General features: G+C 41.9%; 1 protein-coding gene across 5 annotated transcripts in view; it reads right to left on the bottom strand.

The window, feature by feature from the left end:
* Window positions 1–14,046, bottom strand: part of KCNQ1 (potassium voltage-gated channel subfamily Q member 1) — a 481,025-nt gene that overhangs the window by 180,650 nt on the left and 286,329 nt on the right. For all 5 annotated transcript variants that reach the window (XR_013228284.1, XM_077321532.1, XM_077321529.1 and 2 more), the window contains one exon: window positions 4,655–4,730. Coding sequence is in view for 4 of the 5 variants with exons in the window: in XM_077321532.1 (XP_077177647.1) it covers window positions 4,655–4,730 (76 nt within the window). In the remaining variant the exon portion in view is untranslated. The remainder of the gene's footprint in view (window positions 1–4,654; window positions 4,731–14,046) is intronic.

The raw sequence follows: 14,046 nt of genomic DNA, 5'->3' as shown, positions 1-14,046 counted from the left end.
GGCAAACTCAAAAAGTAGACAACAAAACTTCAGAAATCAGTCATATATCAGCTCCATCAAAATAATATATTCCTCCTTCCAAACCAGGGGCTGGTTTTCTACTCAAGACCAATGAGTGACTGCTGGGGATGGGGCAACGAGAAGAGCATCAACATGCTTTTGGAGCTCAGCTTGCTTTTACGTGGCAAATATGCAGAAGGAGCCATACCCTGTGACTGTCATCACCCCTGGACCCACAGTTTCCTTGGCAAGATGTGAGCTCAGTTTCCTCATGGGAGGAAGCAACAGGTGGCATACCTGTTTAATGCAACAAAATGCTTTGAACTGGCTCTGTCTGAATATAGTAACAATGAATGTGAAGGAAACCTTTATTGTTTTCCTTCCTGTAGGTTAAAGACAAAAACATAAGAGACAGGCATGAGTTGGGGGATGCACAGAAGTCTGTTGACTTGCATACAGGTCTCCTGGGGAGGGTAGGAGCCATAGCAGCAGACTTCCAGGATAAAGATATGGTTGTGGGAAACAGCAGGGAAGCAAAAGAGATTGCATATGGGAAGCGGATCCATTTATGGTTGAGAAACAGAGAGGAACAAAAGGGAGACTAAAAATGTGTTGTCCCTTCATGATCAATCAATCATATATGGACCATTTCCTTTCCTTTTATCTAATGAAAGCACTATCATACATTGATCTTAAGCAGTGAATAGTTGTTGTTAACCATGTATCAGCTAACAGACAAAAAGAATATAAAAGTTAGAGTTCTTTTTGGATTCCAGTCAGAAAGTAAATAGGTAACTAGATCATAGGGATACATGTCAGAATGCAGATGACTCTGAAGGAGTGGCATTATTGCATTAGTCCAGGCCTCTGAGCCATGCCTATGAGGTAGACCATAAAATTCTATGTAACCCTTTGTTGTTGGGACAGGTTTTCATGGACATGTGTCTCCCGTGATTGTCTTAGTTTTGCTACAACTAAAATTAAAATGTTTTTTTCAGTCTGGCATGTCTTTGGGTGATGTCGATTTCTAGAGATTTTGTGGTGGAGTCTCAGGAGGGCAGGTTTGGGGAAGGGAGAGGCCTCAGAGCTGAAGGTCTCCAAAATTATTTTCTCCAGTGGGACAGATCTCTGTTGTCAGGAGTTCAATTGCAGTTCTACGATATTTTCAAGTCCCACTTGGAGGTTGGCAACTGTAGGCCTGAAGGCAATTTCTGGGTGACTTGATAGCACACAGCTTGCATGGCTGGCTGCTTGTTGCTGTTCAACATCAGAGACCCTATTAAAGCCAGAGGCGCACAGAAATTAGAGCTTCAGAGTAGTGTTTGAGTAGTGTTTCAAATCTCCAACTTGCTGAGCAGACTCACTGGGCAATCTTGGACTAGTCACATACTTTCTCCCTAACCTACCTTTCAGGGTTGGAGGAGAGGTTAATAATCTATTTGTCCCCAGTATGGTGAAAGGTGGGGTATAAATGAAGTAAATAAATAATAAAAGTATCAAATGATGAGCAGCAAAAAAAAAAAAAAGTAGATTGGTGAGTGACTGAGAAAAAGGCAGGTAAAAGGGAGAGGATATGTGACTTGTCAGGAGAAAGAAAAAAGGAGATGGTGTAGAGAGGGGGATACAGGGGAAAGTGAGGCACCCCCACAAGTTCTTGATTGCAAATAAGCCATGCAAGTAAGCCTGGCCCAATGTCTACCATAAAACTGGGCAACAATTTTCTTAGATAGAGGCTTCTGGTGAGGGAGGGTATGATGGACTGCTTAAGAAGGAGGGGCAGGTAAAGATAGGCTGCCTGTTGAGTATGAACGAGACAGGAGAGGAAATTCCTAAAGATTTTTCAGGTAAGGAAATTCCTAAAGATTTTTTTTTGGGGGGGTTGGAGTCTGGGAAGGATGGACATCAAAAGGGTATCATGCTATAGACTCCACCCTATAAAGCTGCCATTTCCTCCAAGGAAACATGGGTTGCCATCCTCTAGGTGGGGTTAGGCAATTGCCCAGAATGACAACTCTATATGACACAGATCAGTTCCCCTGGAGATAAGGGCTGTTCTGAAGCGTGGACTCTATGGCACTATATTTTGCTGAGATCACATCCCTGACAAAACCTCACCTTCCTAAGGCTCTACACACCCAAATCTCCAGGAGTTTCCCAACCTAGAACTGGAAACCCTAAGAGGAAACAGATCCATTGTGATTCCATGAGATTTTCAGGCCATACTTAGAGGCTAGCCATTCTAGAAGGAATCAGGAAAAATGGAGAGGCTATGGGGGCTTTCAGGAAAGGGAAAAATAGTAGGGAAGGGGATATGAGATGCCTCTCACACACACACACACACAAAAAGCCCTTGTGGACTTATTTGAACCAGCTTGTTTGAACCTACTGTATTTGCCGGCATATAAGACGACTGGGCGTATAAGACGACCCCCAACATTTCCACTCAAAATATAGAGTTTGTTACATTACATTACAGTACTATGGGCCACTATGGGCAGCTATGTCTATCCCAACTGAAATGCACCTGGCGTATAGGACGACCCCACCACTTGGAGGCATGTTCTTCGGGGGGGGGGGAAGTAGTCTTATACGCCAGCAAATACTGTATTTACTTTGTTGGCTGGATGTAGACTAGTTACTCATATGAATACAGAATGCCAAGACACTTAAGGTCCTAGTAATTACCTTCAAGACCAACTGCAGTCCAGGGCCAGTGCACCTCTCTGCCTATGCCCCTCAAAGAACGTTCCACTCAGCCAGTTCCAACCAGCTAGTGATCCCTGGCCCCAAGGAAGCACATTGGCCTCAACTAGGACCAGGCCCCCACCTGCTGGAATGAGCTCCCAGAAGAGATCCAGGCCCTGTTGGAGCTAGCACAGTTCTGCAGGGCCTGCAAAATGAAGCTCTTTTGCCAGGCATTTGGTTGAGGTCAGTGAACTGACAACATCTATTGGGCCGCCAGAACACCCTCCCATTCAGATACACCCATTAGTCACATTGTGGGTGAATAAAGATTTGCAAAAAAACCTGTGGGGTTATGGTCAAAATGTTAACAGTTAAACAGTTCTCTTGTTGATACTGTTGTTATTGTTAATTTGATGCAGTTACTGATGTTGTATCTGTTATTTAGTTCTCATGTACCCTGTGAACCATCCTGAGCCACAAGGATGGCATATAAATGTAATAAACCAACAAACAAGAGCAATGGCAAAATACAAGAAGATAGAATGTATTTGTGTACAATGAAAAATTGTACACAATGGAGCATTCAAATTACTGTAGTTCAACCTTATCTAAGGACAGCAAATTATATGATGAAGGAATTAAGCACTGCTTGGGTAGGGGATGCTGGGAGACAGTGTGAGTAGGATGGGGGGTGGGAAGGGATTTTTGTTTTATTCATTTTATGATACGTTGTGATCTGCTTTGAGCCAGCTGTGCTGGGAATGGCAGAATATAAATATAATTATAATATAATACTTATTATTGCTACTATTAATAATAATGATGATAATAAATATCTGGTGACCTGACCTGGCAAGCCTCATTCCATCAGATCTCATAAGCTAAGCAGAGCTGACTCTGGCTAATATTTGGATGGGAGACCTCCAAGGATTTGAATAGAGTTCCTCCAAGGAATACCAGAGGTCATGACCTAGAGGCAGGAAATGCAAACCACCTCCCAATGTCCCTTGCCTACCTGCCCAGGCAATCTCCTGGCTACACTATACATGCCATATATGATTAATAAATATGATGTACGTTTGTAAGAAATCGTACCCGACATTGGTCAATGAATGAATAGGCCATATGCCTGACGGCCTTTCCCCCCTGAGCTCCACCCCAGTCTCCACCCATAAACACCCTCCCAACAGAGCACTGGCCAACCTACAAATCTTGTTAATGGCAGTCTGTTCCAGTCTATGGGCAAGAGTAGTAAATTGAAGGAACAAGTAGAACAGCAGAACTGTTCCAGCAAGATTGCTCCTTTCCTCCTTGAGAAAGCACACAAATACAAGAGGTAGAGAAGGAAGCCACTTAAGAAGTAATTAGAACACAGCCTACTGAGATGCTAGAATGTCATCCAGTGAAAATCATACTGTAAATGACATGAATAGTAGAGTGCAAAGTACAGAAAACTGGCCCTCTTGTAACGGGCTTTCCCATTATGTATGTACAAGAAGCAGCCCAAAAACATCTAGTGTCCTAGCAAATTTCTGTCCCAGCTTCTTATCAGGATCACAGCAAGCATGGCAGAAACAAGGTTAAGGTAGTGTTCTAATCTCCAGGCCCACTGAGTCAGCCTGACAATTATATACAATTCAGAATCAGAATTAATGAAGACATATGAGAATGTTTGCATTGCAAGGAGACAGAGATAACAAAAGGTGAAAGGTCAAGTCCATTAGCAGAAAATAACATTTTAATTCATGCGGCATTTCAGGGGCTTAGCCTGTTCCCAGTGTGTCCACAGTTGACTAACCTGCTGCTAAACAACCACCCCATTCAAGAAGGAAGAGAATAGTGGGTGTAACTCACCATTACTAAAATGAATTGCCTGGGTCTTTCCTTTCTTAAGCCCATAAAAGAAACAATAAGCCAGAAGAATAAAAGGGTTTATTTAGAAAAAGCAGCGCTCTATTCATCAACTCACCTGAAATTTCTTCTTTGCCACAAAATACTGCATCCGACGTATCACCTTAATGGCAGCACGGTGATGTTCTCGCAAGCTGTGGGAAAAATGAGAAGGGCGAGACAAGTGAAAAAAAGCATCTCTTCCCAGATAATAATGATAATGACCCTCAGTAAGTGCTTTGGTAACAAGTGAATGTTTATAGAAAGAGCAACAATTCTTCCTGTGGACACAACATGCTACTATTATTGTAACAAAGGACAAAGCTACTAAAATCCAAAGTTTTAGCTGTACAATTTATGCTACAACTTAATGCCTTTCAGGGCATTAAGCAGTAAGGAGTGAAACTTACCCTGCATCAAATGAATCACCCCAGTTGTCTTTCCCACCCTCATTCCCTCAAAAGTCACAGTCATTCATGTTGACAGATATAAGTTTCAGATTTCTGTACTTGCTGATACACAGTACTCTAGAAAACAACCTTGCATTTTAGATGGAACAAACACTCCACAAAAGAAGGGACGGGGGAGACTCAGGTTCTAAAAAAGTTCCCTTCCCCTCATTATTTTACAAAAATACATATCAGTTTGGTTGATGGCACAGTCACCTGAAAGGCAATACTGCATTTACATAAGCAATCATGATGAAGCATGTCACCAAGTGAATGGCAAATTAATATAAGGCCCAACTGATTTAATTGGAATCCGAAAATGCTGGAAAAGTAGGCTTAGAATGCCAGATATTTGACAAGAACCTTTTTTAAAAACAATGAATATAATCATGGGCAACAAAAAGACTACTTTGAGAATGCTTGTTGCAAAATTAGTGCAAAGGCATAGAGTCAGAGTGGTATAAAGAACTAATCACACTAAACTTTCTATGAATAAGAGTATTTCAGGAGTTAGCTGTGTGTAGTAGTAGTAACACAACAATATAAGAGTAACACAACAAAAACAGAATATGTTGCAAGGTACACTTTTTATGAGTCAAAGCTCACTTGGTTAGATATGAGTAAGGGAACTATCCAAAGAAGAAGAGTAGGGTTTTATACTCTGCTTTTCACTGCCCAAAGGAGTCTCAAAGTGGCTTACAATTGCCTTCCCATCCTCTTCCCAGAACAGGTACCCTGTGAGGCAGGTGAGGCTGAGAGAGTTCTGAGAGAACTGGTCTGTGAGAACAGTGACTGGCCCAAAGTCACACAGCTAGCTGCATGTGGAGGAATGGGTAATCAAACCCATCTTGTCAGTTTAGAAGATGCCACTTTTAACCACTACACCAAGCTAGCACCAAGAAGTTCTACTTAGAAGAAAGTAAACCCCTCCAAGACGGAGGTCTTGTGGCATTGCAGAAATGTGGCAGATTTGGAAGCATGCCTACCAATCTTGGTTGGGGTGCAGCTTAAAATCGCATCCTCTGACAGGAACTTGGGGGTGATCCTGGATGCCTCCATGTCTATGGGAGGCAATGTCACAGGAGTAGCATGCATGGCATTCTTCCATCTGTGCTAGGCAAAGCTACAAGTGCCCTATCTGTCCTCTGTACAATCGTCACCTCCAGATTAGACTTCTGTAACTCGCTCTACAGAGGCCTACCCTTGTCCTTGACCTGGAAATTGTAGCTGGTGCTGAATGCAGCTGCAAGGGTCCTCAAAGAAACATCTTGGAGGACCCACATCCAGCCTGTGCTGTGGCAGCTTGGATCAAGGTTTGGCTATTAACCTTCAAGGCCATCTGCAATCTGGGCCCCTCATATCTTCAGGACTGCCTATCTCCTTATGCCTCTCACAGGGCTTTGCTGTTGGATGTTCCCAGCCTTAGGGAAGTTCACCTGGCCTCAACCAGGTCCCGGGTTGGGGCCATTTTGTTCCTGGATCCCACCTAGTGGAATAAACTCACAGAAGAGCTGCAGGCCCTGTTTGAACTTTCTCAGTTCTGCAGGGCCTGCAAAATGGAGCTTTTCCTCCAGGCTCCTCCTGAGATGGTCCCCCTGAGGCATTGGTATTGGTATTAGTAATCAGTTGAGCCTGGGGAGAGGGTTGTTGCCATCATGGGGTGGTTTTAATTTGGGTTTAATTTGGGTAATTGGAGTTTAATTACTGTTTTATGGGGTTTTGTGGTGGAGAGATTTTTTTGTAAACTGTCAAGAGCCATTTGGGCGTGGTGGTATAGAAATTGAAATATAAGTCAATAAATAAAAATAAACAATCACTTTGTTGTCTCTAATCTAATGCAAAGAACAAAGACTGACAAAACTAGAAAATAAAACAGTATTGTTCCAGATACAAAGCCACAACGATCCTAGCAGTTATAAACACAAGTCTTGATTTGGCAAATATTTACAAACATGCCAGCTATAACCTAAGTTAAATGATCCTGCTAAATATAATGGAAGCTGTATCATTGGTGATAAGATTTTCTTTTGCTGCTGAGTAAAATTTCTGTCAGCTTCCAAACAAGGCAAGGATAAATGGTAATGAAGATAAGGGCCATAGGCGTCATAACCAGAGGGACTGGGAAAAGGAAGAACAAGCAATTCATATATCTACACTTCCCAAGACATATTACAACCACCCCATGTCTCTGCTATAGATATATTATTAACATGTGGAAGAGAGGAAGCAGTCCTTTCTCAGTGCAACCCAAGAATGCACACGTAGACTGAAGCAGACTCCTTCAGTGCAAAGAAGTTTCAAATGACATGTGAAGAAGTATGTATTAGTCCATGAAGAAAAAGGAGGAGGAAGAGGAGGAGCAGGGTTGGTACTTATATGCTGCTTTTCTCTACCCAAAGGAGTCTCAAAGCGGTTTACAATCGCCTTCCCTTTCCTCTCCCCACAACAGACACCCTGTAAGGTAGGTGAGGCTGAGAGAGCCCTGATATTATTGTTTGGTCAGAATAGCTTTATCAGTGCTGTGGTGAACCCAAGTCACCCAGCTGGCTGCATGTGGAGGAGCAGGGAATGGAACCCGACTCACCAGATTAAAAATCCATGCTCCTAATTACTATACCAAGCTTATGCTGGAATATAGTTCTGTTTACTTTTAAGGCATTGCAGATTCCTCAAAGTTAAACAGGAGATATGTTATATTTTTCAGTCCTATTTCACACCATCAACTTGCCATAACTACCACAACACAAAAGCAGGAAATGCCAAATATCTATCCTATGTTTGACTGAAAGTTTGAATTTCCCGCCTTTGAGTGATCTAGACCAGTGGTTCTCATCCTGGGGATCGGGACTCCTTTGGGAGTCAAATGACACTGTGAAAGAACACTTGCATAATTTTATGATTGGGGGTCACCACAACATGAGGAACTGTATTAAAGGGTCATGGAATTAGGAAGGTTTTCTCCATAAATACAAGCAACAACTGTTTTTTACTGTATCAGTAAAATGTGCTAGAAATGGATTCTTCTACCTTTACACCTCATAAGGACCATGATATTTGCAAGACATCTTTCTTTTTGCTGTTTTGTGCATTTCACAGCTAAGAGTGAAGGAAAGTACACAACACGAATGGTTGGTTGCTGTCAAGAGTGAAAGTAACTAGTTTTGAACTGGTGCCGTCCCTTTTTCTGGAGGGAGGTGGACGATTAAAACAGAAGTTGGAAGGTACCACTTTAGCCATACCAGTTGACTTTCATCCCTGGTTATTATTTGTCTGGGCTCCTGATTCACTTGCAGCTGCAATTCAAAATGTTGTTTTTGACTATTCACATCCTTAGCAGAACAGACTCTGAGTACACTGGATGATAGTTATTCCTGTAAAATGTCACCTCCCATGCAGCCTTTTCCACAATGCCACCTGCCACCCTTTTCAAGTCCAGAAAGAGGTTAGTTTTTGATATGAAACATCTTATGCTGCACCTTGGGGGGGAGGGGACAATGGAAATCATCATGGAAATGTTGTGATGTTCTCTGGGGAGGGGAGAAGGAGAAGTAGCAATGTTCTAAGAGGATGGTCAGGTGAGGGGAAGGAAGCACTGGGGAGAGGAAGGAAGGAAGGAGCGAGAAACAAGGTAGTGTGAGCAATGGGCTCTGTGGCCAGCATAGAGGAGACAGAGGCCATTAGTGGGGTGAAGCAGACCGGAATAACAAGGCTGAGCAAGCAACAGAGCAAGGCCTGGCCCACTGTCCCCTTTGCAGAAATCTCTGCAGCCTCAGCTGGGAGAGAAGTGCCTGCCAAGCTGCTCACCCAACGGAAGACCAGCTGGGCATGCTCTTTAAACTCTACCCCCCTCCCCACACACACACACTGCCCTTCCCCAAGGAGCAAGCTTGCCTGCCCATGTGCCTTCCTGGCATTCAGGAGCTGCTTCTCTCTCTCTATCCCACCATCCCAGGGTGGAAATTACTTTCTGCATTGCATGCACTAACAATTGAACACACAATTGAAATTTTTGGCAACCTTTGGAAGAGAACTAACACCTGATAAATAGGCATTTTCCATTTCAAGTATTTGATTAACTGTATTATTCTAAAGCTCTTATCTTGATTGTTTTATTGGCTGCTATACATATCTTATATTTTATGAATAAGGATGTGTTATGATTAGACCACTGGAGAAGGCCCTACATGGGCCAAAACACATTAGGTCTACAGGTGATATACAGAGTGCATGTAACATTGTTCTTGCAACAGCCTATGGGCTATGTATGTATGTTTTAATTTTTTTTAATCTGCCCAGTTGCTGTTAGCAAGAAAACACAATTCATTGACATTACATTGTCTCATTTAGTTGGACTTAATTATTTTGGCTGGCCATACTATTAAAATGTTTACATTTGCTGGTAATCTGGTATAGTTGTATACTAGGGGAGTACAAAAGATTGGTATTATTCAGATTCTGGTATATCGAAGTGCATAAATATTGATATTTTCCAATATTCCTGGATCCTAAAATTTATATGGTATTTGGAATTTTCAGAAATCTTGGAATTTTTGGCCCCATAATTATAGTCACAGGTCTTCATGAGTATAATGGAAAATCAATCCATGTGTATCTGGGGAGCTGGGTTTTTTGAGGTAGAGGCACCACATTTTCAGCACAGCTTCTCTTCATTAAAAAAATCCTACAAGTTGCAAAAAGATTGAACCAGGGGATTTAATTCTATGGACCCCCAAAGAAGTTGCCTCCATCTTTCACTGGTTTCAATAGAACCCCCCTTCTATTGAAGGCATTAAAAGGAATCATGGTCCCTTTAAATGCCTTCTGCCAGCCATGGATGAATTCTGAAGACATTTAAAGGATTCACAGACCCTTTAAACACTTTCTCCAAGCCACAGGCTCATCCAGAAAGCATTTAAGGGACTGAAATCCCTTTAAATCTCTTTAACGTGGGCTATCTAGTAGTCCCCAAATAATCCTGAATGTTTTTGGATTTGGGGTCTGTGACTATTTTGATTAGCTGAAAAAATACTCTGATATATATGTGGTTTTTAAAATCAGATATAACCAAAAGCACATCCCTATTGTAGACAACTAAAATGCAATTGGATGTAGAGTTTCATTGTTGTTGTTTAATTGTAGTTGAATCCATTCCCTTCTGGAAGAAAGCATGTGGTATCATTTTTAAAAAGAAAAGAAATAAGACTAATTCACATTTTAATTTTACCTTTAGGACACTAGGTTTTAATGATAAATCTGTGAAAACTTAGGTGGCATTTTCAGTGCAGAAAGTGAATATCTTTCCTTGTAACAAAATCTGGTGGAAGAGATCTGGAACACCCACATTAAGCCATTTTGCTAGTACATTTAAGCCTAATGAAATCTTTCAGCGGTTGGTCTCTTGAGAATTCTGGTATAGAATTTGCTGTAGTCCAAGGTTAGTCTAATCTTTTCACACATTCTGTCATCCCTAGGAAGGTATTCATGATGGAGCTTCTCATTACTGTTTTGTGTTTTACATGGGATGGGCTGAAGTGGATTAAGTTGCATCTTCAGATATTACATAACAGGAAATGAGTAACCGCAGTATAGGAGGACTGGAATCAGAGTAAACTATTATTGAATCTTATGGATGCTATGTTACTTTCTTTTTGTGATCATTTGTTGGAACTTGGCCATTAGATTTTAGATGCTTATAAAAACAGACTTCTTTCTGGGGACTCTTTGCCTGTTAGACTTCAGCAAACAATATTACCTATAAAATCACATAGTTTTAGCAACAACAGCTAACAGCTGCAACCAATTAAAAAGCTATAAGAATAATATTAGTCCCAAATAAAAGTTCTGACAAACTTTAGCATTAAAGAAATCTGTCTGTCTAACATTTTATAATAAATATATAAAAAAATACTGCCTTGTATGCAAACAGGCAGTTAAGAAAATTTAAGTGCTATAAAAGATTAAGTTGGGGGGGGGGGGTTGGCGATGGCCTCTGCAGGCTGGAGTTTGAGCTGGGGCAGGTTGTCCTATCTCTTCCGCTCCTGCACAGGGAGCATTTGGCGCGGTGCACCTTGTCTGCCCCAGATTTGTACTCCTTCATGGTAGCCAAGACAGCGAAGTTCCCACTGCGGAAATGGGTTTATTAAGGCTTGCTTACTGAATGATCCCTACCTTGACATGGCTGGCCACCTGGATCAAAGTTATGGTAACATTGACACTAGACTACTGTAATGCACAATTCATCAGTCTCCCCTCAAGTTCAACTTAGAGACTCAAACTGGTGCAGAAAACTGAACCTTTGTTATCAGAAGCTAAGCAGAGCATGCGTATTGCTACCATTCTGCAGTTAGTTCATTGGCTGCCCATCAGTTACTAGATTCAATTGAAGGCATTTGCTACCACATAAAAAACCTTCCATGGTTTTGTCCCTCATATCTGCAGGGCTGTCTTTCCCTCTATGTTCTGTCATGACAGCTTCACTCATCTGAGGAGAGTCTTCTGCTAGTGCTAGACTGCAAATGGGCAAAATAAACAACTGCCCATACCTGTGCATTCACTGTTGTGGTTGCTACCTTAATTTTATGGCTTACCTGCTGAGGATCCCTGGCTTTCCACAAACTATGTAAAACTGAATTATTTAAGAAGGCTTTTAAAAACCTAGGCACTATTGCTTTTTAATTATATTGCAACAAAATTGTTTCAAAAAGATGCTTTAATAAATTGATAGGGACTACTACTGTGTCCATTTATTTATTTATTTATTTATTTATTTATTTATTTATTTATTTATTTATTTATTTATTATATTTATATACCGCCCTCCCTGGGGGCTCAGGGCGGTTTACATAATAACACAAGAACAATACATGGAACAGTCTTATAAAACATTTGGGTAACGCTGCAATAATAACATAATTGTAAACATATAACATGATAATTGTGTAACCAATAAACAATACAACGTTGCAACGTATAAACAGGTCCAGAGTGTATAGGTGGTGTTCTGAGGGGGGGGGCGGGGAGCAGGGGCCCTTTGGTCGCTGTTGGTTATATATATCTGGTCTCAACCGAATGCCTGGCGGAAGAGCTCCTCCTTGCAGGCCCTGAGGAACTGTTTAAGCTCCGTCAGGGCCCTGATCTTCTCCGGGAGCTCGTTCCACCAGGTGGGGGCCAGAACAGAGAATGCTCTGGCCCTGGTTGAGACCAGGCGGACTTCTTTAGGGCCACGGACCTTTAGCTGGTTGGTAGCAGAGGAGCGCAGGGCTCGTTTGGGGGCGTAGGCAGGGAGGCGATCCCTCAGGTACACTGGGCCCTGACCGCTTATGGCCTTGAAGGTAATTACCAGAACCTTTAGTCTGATCCGGAATTCAACTGGCAACCACTGCAGTTTATGGAGAATGGGCCGGATGTGGGATCTCCACGGTGTTGCTGTGAGGATCCTGGCCGCTGCATTTTGAACCAACTGTAGCTTCCGGGTCAAGACTAAGGGCAGGCCTGCGTAGAGCGAGTTACAAAAGTCCAGTCTAGAGGTGACCGTTGCATGGATCACTGTGGCTAGGTGTTCCGGGGCCAGGTAGGGCACTAGTAGTTTGGCTTGGCGGAGGTGGTAGAATGCCAGCCGCGCTACTTTTGTGATTTGGGCTTCCATTGTAAGGGAAGTGTCCAGAATCACGCCTAGGTTCCTGACAGAGTGAGCCATAGAGAGCTGCACACCATCCAGGGTAGGCAGGTGCGGTTCCTCACTAGACTACTGTAATGCACAATTCATCAGTCCCCCATCAAGTTTAAATGGACTTTGAGGAATGGTAGAGGACAGGAAGGCCTGGAGGATCATTGTCCATGGGGTCATGAGGGTCAGACACAACTTCGCACCTAACAACAACAACTACTGTGTACTGACTATTGCTGTAAATATGAACCTACTATGTAATTTCTGCATTGTTTAACATATCACTTTAATGCGTATGTTTTGTTTCAGACTGCTGCTTGGTTTCAGCTTTCTGCAATCCAAATCCTACCGCACTGTTTACTGGATGTCCCCTTCTGTTGATTGTATTGATTTACACTGTGTAATCCAATTTGAGTCTCAGTGAGAAAGGCGGACTATAAATAATGCAAATAAAATAAATAAAACATAACTCAAGGACATTAAATCACTGTAAATACCTGAAAATCTCAGCACTCTTTATTTTCTTCCCTTAGGATACAAGTCAGAATTGTCCTAATGCTGAGTATTTTAAAATAGTCAGAGCATAATCTGCTATTCAGCCTGTTCTTTCACCAACTTTTATTTAAGCAGTTTATCTTGTTGAGATTAGGATCTCTTTTATAAAGAAATACCTGGTAAAAGCAGACCTCTGGTTTTGAATGTCAGGCCATATTTCAATGCAGGCGGGGAAAGGGGGCTCTTAATAGCAGTATGCTCTCTCAACATAATCTTTATCAGGCAACTGGAGAACTAATGCCAACACATTAGAGATAATTCCTCTAGCACTATGGATGATCCAAAGACAGTTTGTTTATTGTCTTGAAGGCTCCCATCCTATTATCCTGAGTTTTTATCTGGGATTTTCAGCGGGGCCCCTTCACCGCAATGTACTTAAAAATACAGCAGAGAGTTTTAGAAACTGTCTGCCAAGCTACACAAGACATGCAAATGTTTGTAATTCTAGACAGATAGTCCTTTTTTGGGAAATCACACATTTGAAACCTCTTGGGATAAAAAGATGCCTAAATGAGTGATTTGCAGCAATTCTTACCGCTTCTAAGCTCTCAATTACCTCCCTCTGGAAGAGGCTCTTTCTTCTTGTAGGGTGCTCTTAGTCTACCAAGACACACATTAAAATTATGATATCAAACCCCAAATAATTCTCATTCTACATTAAGTAAATTCTAGCACCAGAGAAAGAAAGTTAGAAGGCCAGTCTATTCCATTGAATTGGGGAAGCAGAAGCCCCTGGATACTGCTTAGTAATGTTGCTATTGTCTATCAAGAAATCAAACCTATCCTGTATACAGTGCCCAT

The sequence above is a fragment of the Paroedura picta genome, chromosome 2 (genome assembly GCF_049243985.1).
Source record: "Paroedura picta isolate Pp20150507F chromosome 2, Ppicta_v3.0, whole genome shotgun sequence".
Taxonomy (NCBI): Eukaryota; Metazoa; Chordata; class Lepidosauria; order Squamata; family Gekkonidae; genus Paroedura; species Paroedura picta.
The sequence above is the reverse complement of the archived record's forward strand: the minus strand, read 5'-3'. Positions and strand labels throughout refer to the sequence as shown.